Source organism: Salmo salar, chromosome ssa16, assembly GCF_905237065.1.
Source record: "Salmo salar chromosome ssa16, Ssal_v3.1, whole genome shotgun sequence".
Classification (NCBI taxonomy): Eukaryota; Metazoa; Chordata; class Actinopteri; order Salmoniformes; family Salmonidae; genus Salmo; species Salmo salar.
Window position 1 is genome coordinate 35,557,723 of NC_059457.1, and position 23,116 is coordinate 35,580,838.

Here is a 23,116-nt window from a genome sequence, read left to right on the forward strand (position 1 = left end):
TTACAAAGATCCTCAGTTTTCAATAAAGAGAGTCAAGAAGAACAAGAACTTGTCAGACAGGCCACTTCCTGTAAGGAATCTTCTCAGGTTTTTGCCTTCCATATGAGTTCTGTTATACTCAGACACCATTCAAACAGTTTTAGAAACTTTAGGGTGTTTTCTATCCAAAGCCAATAATTATATTCATATTCTAGTTTCTGGGCAGTAGTAATAACCAGATTAAATCGGGTACGTTTTTTATCCGGCCGTGTAAATACTGCCCCCTAGCCCTAACAGGTTAAGGGACGGGTATGACGAGGGTTTCATTTGGGGACCTCAGAGGACAGGACACACCTTTATCTCTGAATGTGTACATTTCTCAGTTATGAGGTTTGCATCTAATTCTTGTGTAAAATGAATGAGTGAAGATAAAACTATTTGTGACATGATGTGATGTTAAACCTTTAATGTGAGAGAATTGTATTCCCTTTAAAGTTGAACTAAGTCATTGGCCTGCCCCCGTGAGCACAAACATGATCTGGCGTCATGGAACTGCCTTTTCTATTGTTACGAATAAAACCCCCTCCTGAGGAAATCCTCTTCAGACCACGCATACATCGGCGTAAGCTTAGGCGGCACAGGTTTGAGTACCAAGACTAGAAAACCATACCACGTGGCGCATTGGCTACACGGCTGGAAATGGTTAAACTCTGAGACTATCGATCCCTACAGAATAAGAGCAAATCTTAGATAATAATTACTAGTCTGCAGCTAGAAATTATGTAAACCTGGGATGTGGATACTGACAACCGCCGAAACATCTACTCTAAGAACAATGGATGTCTGACGTATCCATTACAACAGATACTATCAGGAGCCGCCGATAGAGCAACCAACATGAGTAACCAGAGGCTGTCAATCGGTTTAGCCCACTAGGGGATCTTCCCTATCATAGTTAGTAACCAATAGCAACTGTTTGTTTATGCATTTCTGTGATTAGTTAGTTAGTAAATAAATGATTAAGCCAATTGGTGTATGGATGAGTTATAGTTTAGTCTGGGTTTGTGCAGATGACCAACAATTTTCCGACGTTTGGAATGAGACTGACGTGAGGTAAAGAATAATTCATTAATAGAAGACTAATTGATCAGATATTAAAATATCTGAAGAGTTATATTCGGGAAATTATAACTTTGTAATCTGAAGATTTTCCGTGGTACCCCGACTTCCTAGATAATTACATTTATGTGATTTGTTTAATCATGTAGTAATTGCAGAGAATTGATTTGATAAAATAAGTCTTCACCTTTTAATGATACTAAAGACACAACAACAGTTTGTAATGTCCCGTTGGTAGGATATACGTGTTTTTAGTTTGTCCATTTTATTATCCAGCGATTGTACGTTGGCCAATTGTACCGATGGCAAAGGCAGATTAGCCACTCGTCGCCGGATCCTCACAAGACACCCCGATCTCGTTCCGCAAAACCTCTCTCTTTCTCCTGTGAATGACGGGGATGAAGGCCTGTTCAAATGTCTGGAGTAAATCCCTCATCTGACTCATTAACTAAAAATTCTTTGTCCAATTCAAGGTGAGTAATTGTGGATCTGATGTCCAGAAGCTTTTCGGTCATAAGAGACGGTAGCAGCAACATTATGTACAAAATAAGTTACTAACAAAATGGCACGGTTGGTTTTTAAGAGCCCATAAAACGGCAGCCATCTCCTCCGGCCTCGTACTTATCAACACTGCTATGGTGATACATTCTATAATAATGCATTGGTAACTGTTACTGCTGTGCTAACTGTATTCACTCTCTCCCTCTCTTCCCCCACTCTCCCCACCTCTCAGCAGAGTGAGTGTCTGTACAGGAAGCAGCTCTGTCTTTCTCCCTGAGCCTCTCTGTTCATCTGGGGTGTAGCTGAGGAGTCCCTTTTGTGGGGGATTGAGTCTGTCCTCAGTGCTCTGGCAGGATGTAAGAAGCTGAGGGAGCTGTCGAAGATGGAGAGTGAGACAGAGACCAAGCTTTCCATGAAGGAGTTTGCTCAGGAGTTTGAGAACCTGGCCAAAGATAGGTTAGCCTTTTTCTTTGTTACAGGGTAATGCATATTACTGATGTGCTGCAGCATTTTTGTCAGGTGTTGAGTGTTAAACCCTTCCTCTCTCTAGAAGTGTTCAGTGACTGCTACCAGAGCAGTGAGAGCCACTTCTTCACCCTTTATTTTTTAAGGAAGTCTCCCATGTGAGGTGTAGCAGATGGCCACAGCAGTTGACACCCGCCTCTTCTTCAGCCACCACCAGTGGTGTAAAGTAAAAATACGTTTATGTTTTTGGGGATATCTGTACTTTACCTTACCATTTTCAATTTTGCCAACTTTTACTTCACTACATTTCCCCCAAAATTATGTACGGAAACCCAAAAGTACTTGTTACATTTTGAATGCTTAGCAGGACAGAAAATGGTCCAATTCACTCACTTATCAATAGAACATCCCTACTGTCTCTGATCTGGCTAAATTCTCTGTTTGTTAATTATGTCTGAGTGATGGCGTGTGCCCCTGGCTATCCGTAAATACATTTTGTATTTTTTTTTAACACTAAAATTGTGCCATCTGGTTTGCTTAAAATAAGGATCTTGAAATTATTTATACTTTGACTTTTGATACTGAAGTATATTTAAAACCAAATATTTTTACTCAAGTAGTATTTTACTGGGTGACTTTCAGTTTTTTTCTATTAAGGTATCTTTACTTTACTCAAGTATGACAATAAGGTACTTACTAAACACAGGGCTCAGAGGTCTTTGCATGTGTGTGGTTTGTCATTCCTCCTTATAAAACTAACCAGACCCTTCGATGTCCCGAGTTTGTGTGTTGGAACATGGAGGGTTGTTAATTGAAGTTTCTCAGGACTAACTCTACTACATTTTTCTTGAAATGTTTGTAGAACAATTGTGCCATCAAACGATTCATACCCAATGATTTATTCCACATTTTGTTGTCTTACAGCCTGAATTTAAAATGAATTACATTACATTTACATTTAAGTCATTTAGCAGACACTCTTATCCAGAGCGATTTACATTACCCTCACAGTCCTGTGATAATCTGTTGAGGAACACAAACTAACGTTACCCTCACAGTCCTGTGGTAATCTGTTGAGAAACACAAACTAACGTTACCCTCACAGTCCTGTGGTAATCTGGTGAGGAACACAAACTAACATTACCCTCACAGTCCTGTGATAATCTGGTGAGAAACACAAACTAACATTACCCTCACAGTCCTGTGGTAATCTGTTAATTAAGGAACACAAACTAACGTTACCCTCACAGTCCTGTGGTAATCTGTTGAGGAACAAACACAACAAACTAACATTACCCTCACAGTCCTGTGGTAATCTGTTGAGGAACACAAACTAACATTACCCTCACAGTCCTGTGGTAATCTGTTAAGGAACACAAACTAACGTTACCCTCACAGTCCTGTGGTAATCTGGTGAGAAACACAACAAACTAACATTACCCTCACAGTCCTGTGATAATCTGTTGAGGAACAAACACAACAAACTAACATTACCCTCACAGTCCTGTGAAATCTGTTGATGAGCAAAGTCAACAAACTAACATTACCCTCACAAGTAATCTGTTAAAAAACACAACAAATGAACAATACCCTACCAGTCCTGTGATAATCTGTTGAGGAACCAAGACAACAACAAAAAAATCAATTACCTCACAATGACAATGTTGTTGAGCCATCCTCAGTTTTCTCCTATCACAGCCATAAACTTCTGTAACTGTTTTAAAGTCACCGTTGGCCTCATGGTGAAATCCCTTAGCGGTTTCCTTCCTCTCCAGCAACTGAGTTAGGAAGGACACCTGTATCTTTGTAGTGACTGGGTGTATTGATACACCATCCAAAGTGTCATTAATAACTTCACCATGCTCAAAGCGATATTCAGTGTCTGCTTTTTTAAAATTGTATTTTTTTAACCCATTTACCAATGTGTGCCCTTTTGTACGAGGTATTGGAAAACCTCCTTGGCCTTTGTGGTTGAAATTCATTGCTCGACTGAAGGACCTTACAATTAGCTGTATGTGTGGTGTACAGAGATGAGGTAGTCGTTCAAAAATCATGTTAAACACTATTGCACACACGCAACTTATTATGTGACTTGTTAAGCACATTTTTACTCTTGAACTTATTTAGAATTTCCATAACAAAGGGGTTGAATACTTAATGACTCAAGACATTTATTTTTTTATTAATTAGTAAACTTTTTTTTTTTAAACATTGTGATTGTTCCACTTTGACAATGTTATACTTTTTAAATTCAGGCTGTAATGCAACAAAATGTGGAAAAAGTAAAAGGGGTGTGAATACTTTGAAGGCACTGTAGATATTAAATGGGAAGTGTTTTGTACTGTTCAACCAGAAATGATTTCCTAATGGATACGATAAAGTCCATATCAAGCATTGTAATCAGTGCATTATGTCACACTCAGATTGAGAAGCTTACCTACATCCCTCTCCCAGAGGAGCCTGCTAGGTCCACACGCCCCACAACCTGAGTTACGGTGACTTGCGTAAGCTTGACAAAAAGAAAGAAGGCTACTCTGGGGCTGACATCAGTATCATTGTACGAGATCTCCTCATGCATCCTGTCAGGAAAATGCAGTCAGCCACACACTTAAAAATGCTCATTTATATACACATGATATAGGAACTCTATTGCAGTCGATTCTAGTACACCCCACTAAAGGTGTAGCACTTTCTCTACTATTAAGGACATTTAAGTTAGTTTGTAATGGTACTCTACAGTGTAGGTGGGAGGGCCATCCCATGCACCATCTTACAGTGTCGATTTGGGAGGCTGATCCAACAGGGGCCGGTCTTGCATGACTGTGGGGTCAACAGGAAGTTCATCAGTCATGGAATTCATAATCCTCTTCCTCATATCTTCCTTCCAGGATACTCTGGACCACGTTGAGCACCTTGCTACTGAATACTATTTCCAAGTGGGGCATGGCCCTGAATTCCTTGACATGGACAGGTTGCGCTTGCTGCCCTATCCAGCGCTTACATTGACCCATGCTAAGACTATCCACTGTATCATCCCCATCAGCATACACATAGTCTATAGGGTCTACATTTGGGAACTGGTCATCATAAATATAGGTAACTGGTGTAGGCAGCCCCACACCATAGAAGCAGTATATCTCAACACCAGGAGGGGGCAGACCTGCGGTCAGGTTTCTGGTGTCTTCCCACATGAACCAGCCATCCTCAAAGTCGATATCTTTGAAGAAGCGTTGGTAGTCCTGGTGGGTATAGTTGAATGAGGGTGTGGAGATGAAGGTGTGGTCTGCAGGCCATGCCTCTTCAAATGGAAGCATCCAGGGGTTTGTGGTGGTCATTCGTTGCTCCTCCCGCATCTTGATGTTAGACACCATTGGGATGCCATTATTTTCACCTGCGGAGACAAATTTATATAATTGTTTTTATTTTGTCAATCTCCAGCCAATGTGTGACTTGCCAAAGTAATCTAGACAAACCAGTCTTACCACCCTTTCAAGAAAATTAAGATGTGGGCATCATCTCAAGTAAAACGATTTTGCAATATGTAGCGATTTACTGTCAATGTGATCTATGGGACAATAAGAAGTACTTCAGCACGGTTTCAGATTGTTTTAGGTTATGTTTCCACTATGGGTGATGTTTCAATCTGTCCACCGGATTGTGACAGAGTACCTGATGCTAGCACTCGAAGGGGCTTGACTGCCCCACCCCAGGGTGCACCGAGTGAAATGAAGCCTTTGATGTACTGGTCTTTCCAAGCCTGGGTCTGCTGATATAAGAAGTAGAGGACATAATTGCTTCCCATGCTGTGTCCCAGGAGGTAAATTGGTTTTTGATACTCCTCATACATATCCTCAACCAGCTTCTTCAGTCGTGCAAAGTATTCATCCTGCTCATCTGGTTAGTAGAGACAAATAGACAGTCACATGTGTAACCATGTTTGCACAAACAATGAATGAGTTGTACTTGTAATTTTGCTGACAGGAAATTGATTGTCAGTTGGATGGTGTGTTTGTCCATGATGTCACTTACTTGGAGCTATCCTCCAGTCATATGGCGCTGCTCGGATGGTCTCATTGCGGACATATCCAATGTTGACCAAATGAGTAACCATAGTATGAAAATAACCTGGTAAGACAAATTTTAATGAAATTATAATTAAAAAGAAAACATTTACAGGAAAAGATGGCCTCATTATGGTTATTCTCACCTGCCAGCTTGTTGGTGTCTAAGAACTCAACACTATATGTTTGCCCAAAACCAGGCACTCTCACTGTCACCCCTGCAGAATTGGAGGTCTTGCCAGTTGTCCTGTTGTATAAAATTCTGTAGCAGGAAATATGCAGTATGTACAGAATGTTATCCCAACCACTCAAAATCATGAAAATAGTTGTGGTTATATGCTGCTCTCTTACAGTGCATTATTTATTGATACAATGAACAATTAGCAAATGCTCCATAAGTGTATAAATTGAAATTAATGATCATATCTAAACAGAATTATGACATTGAATATAGTAATTCTCCTCCTCACCTTATATTATCAATCCAACAGTCAATCCCAATTGGCATGAACATATTTAGGTCAATCCAGAGTGTGAAAAAGTCATCAGTCCTTTTGTAGCACATCCAATGCACAAGGCTTGGCTTGTCAATCTTGGCCTCAAGTTGGTTTCCTAGGTTCCCTGGCACTGGTCAAAAGTGATACACTTTTAGAACTTTGTCTCCAACTTGTTCAATCAGCACAACTTGAATTAAAATATTTGAAAAAGAGCATACAACAATGGGAGATGAGAAAGAAGAGGATGACAGGAATGTGTGATTTGTCCCATGAAACAGACTCAAGACATTGACCAATCCCATATAAATAAAACACACGAGCCCCAACCCTAATCCAAGCCCTACCAGTTCCCCAACACAGCACCTCCTAGGACATCATGTGTGGCATTACTGCCCCCATAAAACATTTATTAACCCAACACTTTCTCCTCTCCAGGCAGATTTGCTGATTGACCCCGCAAATGCTGAAAAAGGAATACCAGTACGCTCTTCACCCCAGTCCAACCCTCAGCAAATGGCATTAGGAATCCTGTGTGGTTCAGTTGGTTGAGCATGGGGCTTGCAACGCCCGGGTTGTGGGTTTGATTCCCACAAGGGACTAGTATTCACATAAAAGTAAGTTGCTCTGGATAAGACCGTCTACTAAATGTAAATATACAGTGCATTCGGAAAGTATTCAGACTCCTTGACTTTAACCACATTTTGTTACGTTAAACCCTTATTATAAAATTGATTAAATAGTTTTTTTCTCAATCTACACACAATACCCCATTTTGACCAAAAAATGGAAATGTCACATTTAGTATTCAGACCCTTTACTCAGTACTTTGTTGAGCAATGATTACAGCCTTGAGTCTTCTTGGGTATGACACTACAAGCTTGGCACACCTATATTTGGGGAGCTTCTCCCATTCTTCTCTTCAGATCCTCTGAAACTCTTGTCAGGTTGGATGGGGAGCGTCGCTGCACAGTTATTTTCAGGTCTCTCCAGAGATGTTCGATCAGGTTCAAGTCCGGGCACTAGCTGGGACACTCCAGGACATTCTGAGACTTTTCCTGGAGCCACTCCTGCGTTGGCTTGGCTGTGTGCTTAGGGTCATTGTCCTATTGTAAGGTGAACCTTCACCCCAGTCTGAGGTCCTGAGTGCTCTGGAGCAGGATTTATTTTTGCTCCGTTAATCTTTCCCTCGATCCTGACTAGTCTCCCAGTCCCTGCCGCTGAAAAACATCCCCACAGCATGATGCTGCCACCACCATGCTTCACAGTAGGGATGGTGCCAGGTTTCCTCCAGACGTGGCGCTTGGCATTCAGGCAAAAGAGTTCAATCTTGGTTTCATCAGACTAGAGAATCTTGTTTCTCAAGGTCTGAGAGTTTTTAGGTGCCTTTTGGCAAACTCCAAGTGGGCTGTCCTGTGCCTTTTACTGAGGAGTGGCTTCTGTCTGGCCCCTCTACCATAAAGGCCTGATTGGTGGAGTTCTGCAGAGATGGTTGTCCTTCTGGAAGGTTCTCCCATCTCCATAGAGAAACTCTGGTGCTCTATCAGAGTGACCATTGGGTTCTTGGTCACCTCCCTGACCAAGGCCCTTCTCCCCCGATTGCTCAGTTTTGGCCAGCTCTAGAAAGAGTCTTGGTGGTTCCAAACTTCTTCCATTTAAGAATGATGGAGGACACTGTGTTCTTGGGGTCCTTCAATGCTGCAGAACAATTTTTGTACCCTTCCCCAGATCTGTGCCTCGACACAATCCTGTCTCGGAGTTCCACAGACAATTCCTTTGACCTCCTGGCTTGGTTTTTTTCTCTGACATGCACTGTCAACTGTGGGACCTTATATAGACAGCTGTGTGCTTTTCCAAATCATGTCCAATCAATTGAATTTACCACAGGTGGACTCCAATTAAGTTGTAGAAACATCTCAAGGATGATCAATGGAAACAGGATGGACCGAATCTCAATTTCAAGTCTCATAGAAAAGGGTCTGAATACTTATGTAAATAACGTTTATTTTTATTTTTTATTCTATAGTTTGCAAAAAATTCTAAACTGTTTTCGCTTTGTCATTTGGTATAGTGTGTAGATTGATAAGGAAAAACCTTAAATGTATTACATTTAGAATAAGGCTGTAACGTAACAAAATGCGGAAAAAAGGGTTTGGATACTTTCCCGAAGGCACTGTATATCCCAGGACCATGCATTCACACCAACACCTGTTAATGAGTTAAAAAAGCTAAATCATTGTAGACGCCATAGAATACACGTTTGTCTTTCAGTATATAACAAAGCCAACAATATTACAATTATATAAAAACATGAACATAATCTAATGACACAATCCAATATAGGCCTTTCACATCACAGCAAACTAATCAAGAAATAGAAACGCTCACCAATAAGAACCGGCGGAGTGCTATTGTTTGCCACTTTGTTTTGAAGTTTGGCAATTGGTGGGAAGACCACATCGAAGAGCCAAAACCCAGTAGATTGATGTAGCGCAAGGTATCCTATAACGAGCACGGTACAGCAGTATGTGTATCCCATTATGTACAAATCTTGACCAAATCTTTCTTAAAGCTCAGTGTTGTCTTGTCTCTCACTGGGTCAGGAGGAGAACTGGCCTATTAATCCTGTGCGGGAGAGAGGTGGGACGCGAAATCAGAGGGAAAACGTGAGGTTAGTTATTCGTCGTCGGAACGCACTTTCAAAGCGCTCCTCGCAGCAGGAATAAAGGAGTCAACATGATAAAGATGCACATATTATGTCCTGCAATAAGCGCATCTGTGTGCTTCTACCGAGTATAAGTAATACGTGTTACAGTAGTTTACCTGCATTTCTATGAAAATGTTAACACACATACAGAAGGGGGACAAACATGACGTGTACCACCTACCTACCCATTGACCTATTGATTGTTGTATAAATTCCATTCCGTCCAGGCTGTTTGCACAATGGTACCAAGGTAAATGATTAACAATCCGGCATTTAGAGATGTCTAAATATTAGTTACCAACGAAACATCTTGGTGAAAAAAAACATATAGTTTGCTAAATATCACCAGCGTTGTGTTAATCTTGCAATACATGTTTTTGCTTATGTTATATAAATATAATGACACTCAAACGAGCCAAATGCAGAAGCCAGTTACTTTACAATGAGCCTTTATTATAACCTTATTATTGTGTTGTGAACGTTTTTTTGTGATATTCCCATGTGATGTAAAAAAAAAAAAAAAAACGTTTCTGGAAAATGCAGCTATGCGGCCCTTTTTCGTATCGAGGACAACTGGTTTGGTTACTTTGTTGCTTTATAGACTAGTGGCCAATCCTCAAAGGGCTTTCGTTTTTGAGATACCCCTACCCGAGGTATAACGAAGTATAACCATGTTTTTCTATATCTCTGTCTCCCATTTATGAAATGGATGGTTGGGTAAAAATATTTTAGTGAAAAAGTGGTTAAATTGATAGATATTGTGACACACCCCCTAAACAAAAAAAATGCCATAATAATGCCTGGTTAGAGGGGGGATGGGTCACATAAGGTCATGTAACCAAGTATTGCAAGTTCTGATATTGCTAAATCACTTGAAAAATATTAAAATGTTTATAATAAAACAAAAAGAATTTCAAAAATGCAGTTCAGAATTGAGACACCCTGTTTGTTGTTTTGTGATGTATTGTGTCACACCCTGATCTGTTTCACCTGTCTTTGTGCTGTGTCGCCCATCTTCCCCATTATCCCCTGTGTATTTTTGTTTGTCTGTTGCCAGTTCGTCTTGTCTTACCAGGGTTCTTTCCCGCCTTCCTGTTGCGCTAATTCTGTTTCCCGGTTCTGACCATTCTGCCTGCCGTCCTGTACCTGTCTGACTCTGACCTGATTACGAACCTCTACCTGCCCTGACCCTGAGCCTTCCTGCTGTCCTGTACCTGCCTGACTCTGACCTGATTACGAACCTCTGCCTGCCCTGACCCTGAGCCTTCCTGCTGTCCTGTACCTGTCTGACTCTAACCTGATTACAAACCTCTGCCTGCCCTGACCCTGAGCCTTCCTGCTGTCCTGTACCTGTCTGACTCTAACCTGATTACAAACCTCTGCCTGCCCTGACCCTGAGCCTTCCTGCTGTCCTGTACCTGCCTGACTCTGACCTGATTACGAACCTCTGCCTGCCCTGACCCTGAGCCTTCCTGCTGTCCTGTACCTGCCTGACTCTGACCTGATTACGAACCTCTGCCTGCCCTGACCCTGAGCCTTCCTGCTGTCCTGTACCTGCCTGACTCTGACCTGATTATGAACCTCTACCTGCCCTGACCCTGAGCCTTCCTGCTGTCCTGTACCTGCCTGACTCTGACCTGATTACGAACCTCTACCTGCCCTGACCCTGAGCCTTCCTGCTGTCCTGTACCTGTCTGACTCTGACCTGATTATGAACCTCTGCCTGCCCTTTGCATGCCTCGTGTTTCTAATAAATCATCTGAGAACTGTACTATCCGCCTTCCGTGTTTTCATCTGGGTCATATCCTGAGTCGTGATAGTATTGTTGTATTTCTGTGCATCATCACACCACCTAAACTCAAAGTGCAGAATAATGCCTGGATGGAGTGGGGATGGCCAACATAAGCTCATGTAACCAAATATTTCAAGTTCTAATATTGTTAACATTTGGAATACAAGTTTTCAGTTGTCTGCCCTACATAAACAAAAAATAATTAAGATCTCTTAATACATCTTGGAAATATAGACAGAGATATAATAGGTGGAAATATCAACTATGAATATTTACGATGAATGTAAGCTTTACTTTTTGGTAGCTGATTAACCTCCTAGAGTCGGTTGACGTACCGATAAGTAACGTTAAAAAAAAATCCTCGTTAAAAATCTGTCAGTTTAAGTTGGAGCCATGTTTTTTCCATTGAATTCGTCTCAATCCACCACATCCGCCTATCACTTCCGCATATGCGGTGAAAGGTGTTAGAGCTAGAGTGGTGTTTGTCAGACCATGAGACATCCCGAAAACGTCTCTAGCATCCAAACCATTTGGGCTACAAACTAACCCCATGGTGGAAAGGGGAGATTCTCACAAACATGGTGTTCTCCGTTTTGATCTACAACCCCCACAAGTCTCACAGCACTTGTCTGAGGTAAACGGTACCGGTTTAAATAAATGAATGGAAGTACATTCTATATATATACGTATGTGGACACCCCTTCTACTTAGCGGATTCGGCTACTTCAGCCACACCCGTTGCTGACTGGTGTATAAAATCGAGCACACAGCCATGCAATCTCCATCAGCAAACATTGGCAGTAGAATGGCCATAATGAAGAGCTCAGTGACTTTCAACGTGGTAACGTCATAGGATGCCACCTTTCCAACAAGTCAGTTCGTCAAATGTCTGACCTGCTAGAGCTGCCCTAGTCAACTGTAGGTGCTGTTATTGTGAAGTGGAAACATCTAGGAGCAACATCAGCTCAGCCGCGAAGTGGTAGTCCACACAAGCTCACAGAACGGCCGGCCGAATACTGAAGCGCATAGCGTGTAAAAACTCGTCTGTCCTCGGTTGCAACACTCACTACAGAGTTCCAAACTGCCTCTGGAAGCAACATCAGCACAACTGTTCGTTGGGAGCTTCATGAAAACGGTTTCCATGGCCGAGTAGCCGCACAAAAGCCTAAGATCACCATGCGCAATGCCAAGGGTCGGCTGGAGTGGTGTAAAGCTCGCCACCATTTTACTTTGGAGCAGTGGAAACCCGTTCTCTGGCATGATGAATCATGAATCACAACCCTTTCCTGTTTCAGCATGACAATGCCCCTGTGCACAAAGCAAGGTCCGTAAAGAAACGTTTTGTCAAGATCGGTGTGGAAGAACTTGACTGGCCTGCACAGAGCCCTGACCTAAACCCCATCAAACGAACACCTTTGGGATGAATTGGAACGCCAACTGTGAGCCAGACCTAATCGCCCAACATCAGTGCCCGACCTCACTAATTCTGTTGTGGTTGAATGGAAGCAAGTTGCTGCAGAAATGTTCCAACATCTAGTGGAAAGCCTTCCCAGAAGAGTGGAGGCTTTTATAACAGCTAAGGTGGGACCAACTCCATATTAACACCCATGATTTTGGAATGAGATGTTGTCCACATACTTTTGGTCACGTAGTGTATGTTGGGAATCCAATATCCCCACCATAATTGCACTCAAACACCTTTGCCTGTGTATATAAAAGGCAGCAGACTGCCTGGCATGGCAACACCAAGTATTTCCATTCACAAGCCTCTTTGAGGATCAATGAGGCAATGATGAGGCTCCAATGAAAGGAAAGAGAATACAACCATGGACTCGGACACCCGCTCCCTCGCTTTACAGCTTGCCCCCACTGTGGAATATAACTTTAGCCTACATAATTGGGCTATAATGTCACCTCCTTATCATTTAGAAGTGATTTTTGATTCATATAGTCCGATATGGCTGCCTGAATCCAACATTACCTTCTGCTGGCTTACTGCATTCGTGATGCACATTGACATGTTCTGGTAACACCCATTGTTGACCAGCCCATGTGACACCTGAATTGGACTGGCATATGAAGAATGAGCTCTCATGCTGGGGTTATTCATGCATTGGTCTGGGAAACTGTTCCTTAATCCCAACATCCCTATAAGGACATGCCATATATTTCAAACAAGGCACCTTAGGATGGTCAAATTTAGACAAAGATAAGTGAGATCGTGAATGGTGGCTGGGACTTGACTGTGAGATAGTGGCCTTTGTGAACCATTCTTGATCAACTCCATTGATCAAATGATTTTGCGTCAGACTCGAATCAGACTCGAATCTACAATCAAAAAAATTGTAGTCAACTGACTGCGCCGCTTAGTTCATAGCCGTGGTTACGTGAAACTCCCAAAGTAATCCACCACTCTAATAAATGTAAAGCAATTGCTGTGTGTGGTCAACTATAATTTTAGCACCGTTTTGATTGGGACAGCGCCATTGTCCTGCTTTGAGAAAAGCATGGGATCTCGTCTTGACAAAATCAATCAACATCAGATTGTTTTCACTGACTCTTTATTTGGTTACAATTAGGCTGGGAAGTGTTAGCTAAATTGAGGTGAGTGCTCATGACCATTAGTTTAGCAATTGAAAATGTAAATTGTCTGGTGGCGATTTTTATGACTTGTTCAGCAGTCTAATGGCTTGGGGGTAGAAGCTGTTGAGGAGCCTTTTGGTCCTAGACTTGGCGCTCCGGTACCGCTTGCCATGCGGTAGCAGAGAAAACAGTCTATAACTTGGGTGACTGGAGTCTCTGACAATTTTATGGGCTGACACCGCCTGGATGGCAGGAAGCTTGGCCCCTGTGATGTACTGGGCCGTTCACACTACCCTCTGTAGCGCCTTACGGTCAGAGGCCGAGTAGTTGCCATTCCAGGCGGTGATGCAACCGGTCAGGATACTCTCAATGGTGCAGCTGTAGAACCTTTTGAGGATCTGGGGGCCCATGCAAAATCTTTTCAGTCTCCTGAGGGGGAAAAGGTTTTAGTGTGCCCTCTTCACGACTGTCTCGGTATATTTAGACCATGATAGTTCGTTGGTGATATGGACACCAATTAACTTGAAACTCTCGACCCGCTCTCAACCCGCTCTTTGTGTTTGAAGCTGTGTTTAAAATTTACTTCTCGAATGAGGGACCTTACAGTGTCACGGCTGTCATAGGAATGAGCGGACCAAAGTGCAGCGTGTGTGTCGTTCCACATTTTATTTATACTGTGAAACTATGCAATACATAAATAAACTGAATGACAAAAAAAAGTGACACAGAGGTGAAACATACACAACTCAAAATTAATCGCCCACAAAACCCAGGTGGAAAAACCCCTACTTAAGTATGATCTCCAATTAGAGACAACAAGGACCAGCTGCCTCTAATTGGAGATCATCCCAAACAAAACCCCAACATAGAAATGCAAAACTAGATCCTAAACTGTCACGCCCTGCCGCTCTACCATAGAAAATAACATATTTCTATGGTCAGGACGTGACATACAGATAATTGTGTGGGATACAGAGATGAGGTGGTCATTCAAAAATCATGTTAAACACGATTATTGGTCACAGAGTGAGTCCATGAAAAAAGGACAAAAATATTCCACTTTGACATGATGGGGTATTGTGTGTAGGCCAGTGACACAAAATCTCAATTGAATCCATTTTAAATTCAGGCTGTACAGGGTATGAGCAGGTGGTGGTGGAGTGCTTAACATCCTTATCATTTATCGCCCTCCAGGTTCCCTTGGAGAGTTCATCAATGAGCTTGACGCCTTGATAAGTTCCTTTCCTGAGGATGGCTCACCTCTCACAGTTCTGGGTGACTTTAACCTCCCCACGTCTACCTTCGACTCATTCCTCTCTGCCTCCTTCTTTCCACTCCTCTCCTCTTTCGACCTCACCCTCTCACCTTCCCCCCCTACTCACAAGGCAGGCAATACGCTTGACCTCATCTTTACTAGATGCTGTTCTTCCACTAATCTCATTGCAACTCCCCTCCAAGTCTCCGACCACTACCTTGTATCCTTTTCCCTCTCGCTCTCATCCAACACTTCTCACTCTCCCCCTACTCGGATGGTATTGCGCCGTCCCAACCTTCGCTCTCTCTCTCCCGCTACTCTCTCCTCTTCCATCCTATCATCTCTTCCCTCTGCTCAAACCTTCTCCAACCTATCTCCTGATTCTGCCTCCTCAACCCTCCTCTCCTCCCTCTCTGCATCCTTTGATTTCCTCTGTCCCCTATCCTCCAGGCCGGCTCGGTCCTCCCCTCCTGCTCCGTGGCTCGACGACTCACTGCGAGCTCACAGAACAGGGCTCCGGGCAGCCGAGCGGAAATGGAGGAAAACTCGCCTCCCCTGCGGACCTGGCATCCTTTCACTCCCTCCTCTCTACATTTTCCTCTTCTGTCTCTGCTGCTAAAGCCACTTTCTACCACTCTAAACTCCAAGCATCTGCCTCTAACCCTAGGAAGCTCTTTGCTACCTTCTCCTCCCTCCTGAATCCTCCTCCCCCTCCCCCCCTCCTCCCTCTCTGCGGATGACTTCGTCAACCATTTTGAAAAGAAGGTTGACGACATCCGATCCTCGTTGCTAAGTCAAACGACACTGCTGGTCCTGCTCACACTGCCCTACCCTGTGCTTTGACCTCTTTCTCCCCTCTCTCTCCAGATGAAATCTCGCGTCTTGTGACGGCCGGCCGCCCAACAACCTGCCCACTTGACCCTATCCCCTCCTCTCTTCTCCAGACCATTTCCGGAGACCTTCTCCCCTACCTCACCTCGCTCATCAACGCATCCTTGACCGCTGGCTACGTCCCTTCCGTCTTCAAGAGAGCGAGAGTTGCACCCCTTCTGAAAAAACCTACACTCGATCCCTCCGATGTCAACAACTACAGGCCAGTATCCCTTCTTTCCTTTCTCTCCAAAACTCTTGAACGCGCCGTGCTTGGCCAGCTCTCTTGCTATCTCTCTCAGAATGACCTTCTTGATCCTAATCAGTCAGGTTTCAAGACTGGGCATTCAACTGAGACTGCTCTTCTCTGTGTCACGGAGGCTCTCCGCACTGCTAAAGCTAACTCTCTCTCCTCTGCTCTCATCCTTCTAGACCTATCTGCTGCCTTTGATACCGTGAACCATCAGATCCTCCTCTCCACCCTCTCCGAGCTGGGCATCTCCGGCACCGCGCACGCTTGGATTGCGTCCTACCTGACAGGTCGCTCCTACCAGGTGGCGTGGCGAGAATCTGTCTCCGCACCACGTGCTCTCACCACTGGTGTCCCCCAGGGCTCTGTTCTTGGCCCACTCCTATTCTCGCTATACACCAAGTCACTTGGCTCTGTCATATCCTCACATGGTCTCTCATATCATTGCTATGCAGATGACACACAATTAATCTTCTCCTTTCCCCCTTCTGACAACCAGGTGGCGAATCGCATCTCTGCATGTCTGGCAGACATATCAGTGTGGATGACGGATCACCACCTCAAGCTGAACCTCGGCAAGACGGAGCTGCTCTTCCTCCCGGGGAAGGACTGCCCGTTCCATGATCTCGCCATCACGGTTGACAACTCCCTTGTGTCCTCCTCCCAGAGTGCTAAGAGCCTTGGCGTGACCCTGGACAACACCCTGTCGTTCTCCACCAACATCAAGGCGGTGACCCGATCCTGTAGGTTCATGCTCTACAACATTCGCAGAGTACGACCCTGCCTCACACAGGAAGCGGCGCAGGTCCTAATCCAGGCACTTGTCATCTCCCGTCTGGATTACTGCAACTCGCTGTTGGCTGGGCTCCCTGCCTGTGCCATTAAACCCCTACAACTCATCCAGAACGCCGCAGCCCGTCTGGTGTTCAACCTTCCCAAGTTCTCTCACGTCACCCCGCTCCTCCACTCTCTCCACTGGCTTCCAGTCGAAGCTCGCATCCGCTACAAGACCATGGTGCTTGCCTACGGAGCTGTGAGGGGAACGGCACCTCCGTACCTTCAGGCTCTGATCAGGCCCTACACCCAAACAAGGGCACTGCGTTCATCCACCTCTGGCCTGCTCGCCTCCCTACCTCTGAGGAAGCACAGTTCCCGCTCAGCCCAGTCAAAACTGTTCGCTGCTCTGGCACCCCAATGGTGGAACAAGCTCCCTCACGACGCCAGGACAGCGGAGTCAATCACCACCTTCCGGAGACACCTGAAACCCCACCTCTTCAAGGAATACCTGGGATAGGATAAAGTAATCCTTCTAACCCACCCCTTAAAAGATTTAGATGCACTATTGTAAAGTGGTTGTTCCACTGGATATTCTAAGGTGAATGCACCAATTTGTAAGTCGCTCTGGATAAGAGCGTCTGCTAAATGACTAAAATGTAAAAAATGTAAATGTAAATGGTTCAATTGAGACGGGTCCAAGACAGCTGGGGAGGATGTAGCAGAATGGATCTTCCTGGTGTCTGAGGACAGGATCCAAGTGACATACCACCAGGAGGATGACCAGGTTATTCCTACTTGGAGAAACTTCAAGCCCAGAGATTCAGGGGATTCCCAGAACCCACACTCCTTCACCCTTCAGATGGCTCCCACCTATCCACCTGGCATCCACCTTTCAGGTGTAATCTTCAGGGGCAATAAACAGTAGCTAAACAATCTACAGAATTTACAACTGGCTTAGATCATCTATTTGGTGCCACCAGCAATTTGAGATAAAATGTTCTTCCGTTATGTGGGTTAAGTAACTATGGTGTTTGTCCAATGGTCTTTATGGATGTGCTTTCAGGTAGATCCATTTTAGAAGCCAAGTAAGAATCTCTGTATGAAATGTTAGTCCATATGATGAAGGTGGAGGAGAATGTTTCACAGTCAAGGAGTCTGAGAAAGAGGTGTGCATGTGTTGTGTATGTACTTTGGCATGAATTAATAGACCTTTTCCGACATGTCTTCAAATTAGAGAAATAACAATGTAACAAACAGTTAGTATTTTTGCTCAGGTGAGGGCAATACTGGGTGTAAGAGAACAAGAAGAGGGCAGTACTGAGCTTCACATCTCCATCTACAACACAGTGAGGAATGAGAGAGCACGCTGTCACTGAGAGGCACTAGTAAGAATTACACTCACCCTCTCATCACAGAAGGCTGACCCTCGGTGCCTCCTTCTTACCCTACAGTATATCCTCTCTACCTCATGTCATGTCCAGGAGAGGATGGCCAAAGAGGAGCGTCTTCGACAGAAGGTGAAGAAGCTGGACATCTTAGCACCGTTTTAGGCCCAGTTGGGTGACCCAGAGAACCTGACCAGACAGGCTGCTATACAGCTGACCTGAAGAAGTGGCTCGTGGATAAGGCCAACCTCATACATGCACGTTTTGAGAGGGTACTTCAAAACATACGATAATCGGATAAACATAGGATAAAATCTAAAGAACTAAAGGGTTCTTTACAGACAATAACTGTGTCATAAAAATGTGTGGTTGATTTGTAAAAGATGGTTTTAATTTTGATAGATATGTCTGTATTTTTCTAATGTTGGTCTGTATTGCTGTTATACAGTATAATGTAATACATAATATATCTGTAGGAGACCCAGGACCTTCAGCAGAAACAGCAGTGCTACCAGAAAAAACAGCCCACTATGACCAAGGAGGATGAAGATGAATACCTTGCTTACTGCTCTGATGCCATGTGCACGATACATATTCTCAAACTGTTTGAGCAGGTAAAGCACTGTAAAGGCTTGATTAATGGTAAAGAATTATTTCACATGAAATCAAATGCAACTATATTTGTCACATGCTTTGTATACAACAGGTGTAGACTAACAGTGAAATGCTTACTTACGGGTCCTTTTCCAACAATGCAGAGTTAAAGATTTAAAAAAAAAATAGTGATGAGGAATAAATACACAGTGAACAAATGACAATTAAAAAAAAAAACATGACTATAGACAGGGAGTACCAGTACCGACTCAATGTGCAGGGGTAAGAGGTAATTAAGGTAGCTATGTACAGTGCCTTCAGAAGTATTCATAGCCTTTGACTTATTCCATATTTTGTTGTGTTACAGCTTGAAATCAAAATGGATGAAATGTTCTTACCCATCTACACACAATACCCCCATAATGACCAGGGGAAAACATGTTTTATAAATGTTTGCTCATTTATTGTAAATTAAATACATAAATATCTCATTGACATAAGTATTTACACCCCTAAGTCAATACTTTGTAGAAGCATCTTTGGCAGCGGTTACAGCTGTGAGTCTTTCTGGGTAAGTCTCCAAGAACTTTCCATACCTGGATTGTGCCACATTTGCCAATTATTCTTTTAAAAATTCTTTAGTCTCTGTCAAATTGGTTGTTGATCATTGCTAGACAGCCATTTTCAGGTCTTGCCATATATTTTCAAGTATATTTAGGTTAAAACTGTAACTCGGTCACTCAGGAACATTCACTGTCTTCTTGGTCAGCCACCCCACAATCTTAGAAAAAAGGGTTCCAATAGGGTTCATTGGATGTCCCCATAGGATAACCCTTTTTTGTTCCAGGTAGAACCCTCTGTAAAAAGGGTTCTACCTGGATACCTGCAACCAAAAAGGGTTATCCTACGGGGACAGATGAAGAACCTTTTAAGGTTCTAGATAACATATTTTTTTCTAAGAGTACAGTGTAGATTTGGCCTTGTGTTTTAGGTTATTGTCCTGTTGAAAGGTGAATTCATCTCCCAGTGTCTGGTGGAAAGCAGACTGAACCAGGTTTTCCTCTAGGATTTTGCCTGTGCTTAGCTCCATTTTGTTTGTTTTTTTACCCTGAAAAACTCCCCAGCCCTTAACAATTATAAGCATACACATAACATGATGCAGCCAGCATTATGCTTGAAAATATGGAGAGTGTTACTCAGAAATGTATTGGATTTGCCCCAAACACAACACACTTTGTATTCAGGACAAAAAGTTAATTGTTTGGCTATTATTTTTGCAGTTTTACTTTAGTGCCTTGTTGCAAACAGAATGCATGTTTTGGAATATTTTGATTCTGTACAGGCTTCCTTCTTTTCACTCTGTCAATTAGGTTAATATTGTGGAGCAACTACAATGTTTTTGATCCATCCTCAGTTCTCTCTTATCACAGCTATTAAACTCTGTAACAGTTTTAAAGTCATCATTGACCTCATGATGAAATCCCTGAGCGGTTTACTTCCTCTCCGTCAACTGAGTTATCTTTGTAGTGACTGGGTGTATTGATACACCATCCAAAGTGTAGTTAATAACTTCACTATGCTCAAAGGGATGTTCATTGTCTACTTTTTATTTTTACCCATCTACCAATATGTGCCATTTGTATTTGTATTTATTATGGATCCCCATTAGCTGCTGCCAAAGCAGCAGCTACTCTTCCTGAGGTCCAGCAAAATTAAGGCTGTTTATACAATTTAAAAAACATTACAATACATTCACAGATTTCACAACACACTGTGTGCCCTCAGGCCCCTACTCCACCACTACCACATATCTACATTACTAAATCCATGTGTATGTATGTATGTTATCGTGTGTCTGTGTGTGTGTGTGTGTGTGTGTGTATGCATGGGTCTGTGCCAATGTTTGTGTTCCTTCACAGTCCCCGCTGTTCCGTAAGGTGTTTTTTCATCTGTTTTTTAAATCTAATTTTACTGCTTGCGCCAGTTACTTGATGTGGAAAATAGTCAAAATCAAATTTCACATCGAATTTATTTATAAAGCCCTTCTTACATCAGCGGATATCTCAAAGTGCTGTACAGAAACCCAGCCTAAAACCCCAAACCGCAAGCAATGCAGGTGTAGAAGTTCCATGTTGTCATGGCTCTATGTAGTACTTTGTGCCTCCCATAGTCTGTTCTGGACTCGGGGACTGTGAAGAGACCTCTTGTGGCATGTCTTGTGGGGTATGCATGGGTGTCCGAGCTGTGTGCCAGTAGTTTAGACAGGCAGCTCGGTGTATTCAACATGTCAATACCTATCATAAAAAAAGTAGTGATGAAGTCAATCTCTCCTCCACTTTCAGCCAGGAGAGATTGACATGCATATTATTAATATTAGCTCTCGGTGTACATCCAAGGGCCAGCCGTGCTGCCCTGTTCTGAGCCAATTGCAATTTTCCTAAGTCCTTTTTTAGGACCTGCCTTGTTGATAGTGTTGTTAAGAAGGCAGAGCATTGCTTTATTATAGACAGACTTCTCCCCATCTTAGCTACTACTGCATCAATATGTTTTGACTATGACAGTTTACAAACTAGGGTTACTCCAAGCAGTTTAGTCACCTCAACTTGCTCAATTTCCACATTATTTATTACAAGATTTAGTTGAGGTTTAGGGTTTAGTGAGTGTTTTGTTCCAAATACAATGCTTTTATTTTTGGAAATATTTAGGGCTAACTTATTCCTTGCCACCCACTCTGAAACTAACTGCAGCTCTTTGTTGAGTGTTGCAGTCATTTCAGTCGCTGTAGTAGCTGATGTGTATAGTGTTGAGTCATCCACATACATAGACACTCTGGCTTTACTAAAAGTCAGTGGCATGTTGTTAGTAAAAATTTTAAAAAGCAAGGGACCTAAACAGCTACCCTGGGGAATTACTGATTCTACCTGAATTATGTTTGAGAGGCTTCCATTAAACAACACCCTCTGTGTTCTGTTAGACAAGTAACTGTATCCACATTATAGCAGGGGGTGTAAAGCCATAACACATAAGCTTTTCCAGCAGCAGACTATGATCAATAATGTCAAAAGCTGCACGGAAGTCTAACAAGACAACCCCCACAATCATTTTATCATCAATTTCTCTCAGCCAATCATCAGTCATTTGTGTAAGTGCTGTGCTTGTTGAGTGTCCTTCCCATGCTGAAATTCTGTTGTCAATTTGTTTACTGTGAAATAGCATTGTATCTGGTCAAACAGTTTTTTCCCCAGACGTTTACTAAGGGTTGGTAACAGGCTGATTGGTCGGCTATTTGAGCCAGTAAAGGGGGCTTTACTATTCCTGGGTAGTGGAATGACTTTAGCTTCCCTCGAGGCTTGAGGGCACACTCTCTCAAGTAGGCTTAAATTGAAGATGTGGCAAATAGGAGTGGCAATGTCGTATGCTATTATCCTCAGTAATTTTCCATCCAGATTGTTAGACCCCGGTGTCTTGTCATTGTTGATAGACAACAATACTTTTTTCAATTCTTGTCTTTCATAATTTGGTCGGATATACTTGGATGTGTAGTGTCAGCATTTGTTGCTGGCATGTCATCCCTAAGGTTGCTTATCTTTCCAATGAAAAAGTCATTAAAGTAGTTTGCAATATCAGTGGGCTTTGTGATGAATGAGCCATCTGATTCAATGAAAGTGACTAGGCAACAGGATAGATAATAGACAGTAGCAGCAGTGTATGTGGTGAGTGTGAATTGTGTGTGTGAGGTGTGTGTTGGGGTGTGAGCATGTGGGTAGAGTCTAGTGGGTGTGCATAGTCAGTGCAAGAGAGTTAGTGCAAAAGTGGACTTCAATATATATGTTTACCACCACTCAAAGCAATAAACTAGTTTTATGTCAGTGATACTCTGGCTCTCAATCATTTTCATCATGACTACTTGTTTTAGCTTGACTGGATGTTTTTGTCAATCTGAATGGAATTAATTTGCCACTGCTCTATCTTGAACTAGCTATATCATCAAAACTGGTATCCAACAATATCTTCCCACCCACATAGTGAGAAAGGCAGCAACAACGCCTATTTTGGTCATGGTTTTGGTGTGCAGTTCAGCACTGTACTGTCAGAGAAGGAAACTCAACGAACTCAACTCAAAAGCCTAAACCTCGCCTCTCCAGAAGGCGGCACTATAGGCATAGTGTTTGATCAGTCTTTGTGTGCTTATGTGGAAAGGCCCCCTTATCGGAGTGAGGAGGTGGTGCCTGCTGCTAGCTAGCTTGTTAGCCACATAGCTAGCTCCTCTCTCTTCTGGTCTAC

At 43.1% G+C, this 23,116-nt stretch overlaps 1 protein-coding gene and 1 long non-coding RNA gene across 2 annotated transcripts; one reads left to right on the plus strand and one right to left on the minus strand.

The window, feature by feature from the left end:
* Positions 1-4,667: 4,667 nt before the first annotated feature.
* On the minus strand, positions 4,668-9,514 carry LOC106573639 (phosphatidylcholine-sterol acyltransferase). The gene is made up of 7 exons (XM_014148870.2): positions 9,443-9,514; positions 9,008-9,244; positions 6,596-6,752; positions 6,272-6,387; positions 6,094-6,189; positions 5,734-5,958; positions 4,668-5,455 (listed from the first exon to the last, which is right to left on the minus strand). Exons 2-7 carry the CDS (start codon positions 9,156-9,158, stop codon positions 4,908-4,910), a joined length of 1,293 nt encoding a protein of 430 aa, XP_014004345.1. The 5' UTR covers positions 9,159-9,244; positions 9,443-9,514; the 3' UTR covers positions 4,668-4,907.
* A 7,952-nt stretch (positions 9,515-17,466) lies between these two features.
* On the plus strand, positions 17,467-18,985 carry LOC106573799 (uncharacterized). Its single transcript, XR_001321428.2, has 3 exons — positions 17,467-18,238; positions 18,335-18,510; positions 18,715-18,985. It is a non-coding gene; the product is annotated as an uncharacterized lncRNA (long non-coding RNA).
* Positions 18,986-23,116: the final 4,131 nt, after the last annotated feature.

Coding starts and splice junctions, on each gene's coding strand:
- LOC106573639 (XM_014148870.2), bottom strand. CDS start 9,158: ATGGGATACACATACTGCTGTACCGTGCTCGTTATAGGATACCTTGCG. Junction 6,190..6,271: donor AGACACCAACAAGCTGGCAG/GTGAGAATAACC, acceptor TTGTCTTACCAG/GTTATTTTCATACTATGGTT. Junction 5,959..6,093: donor TGACTGGAGGATAGCTCCAA/GTAAGTGACATC, acceptor TCTACTAACCAG/ATGAGCAGGATGAATACTTT.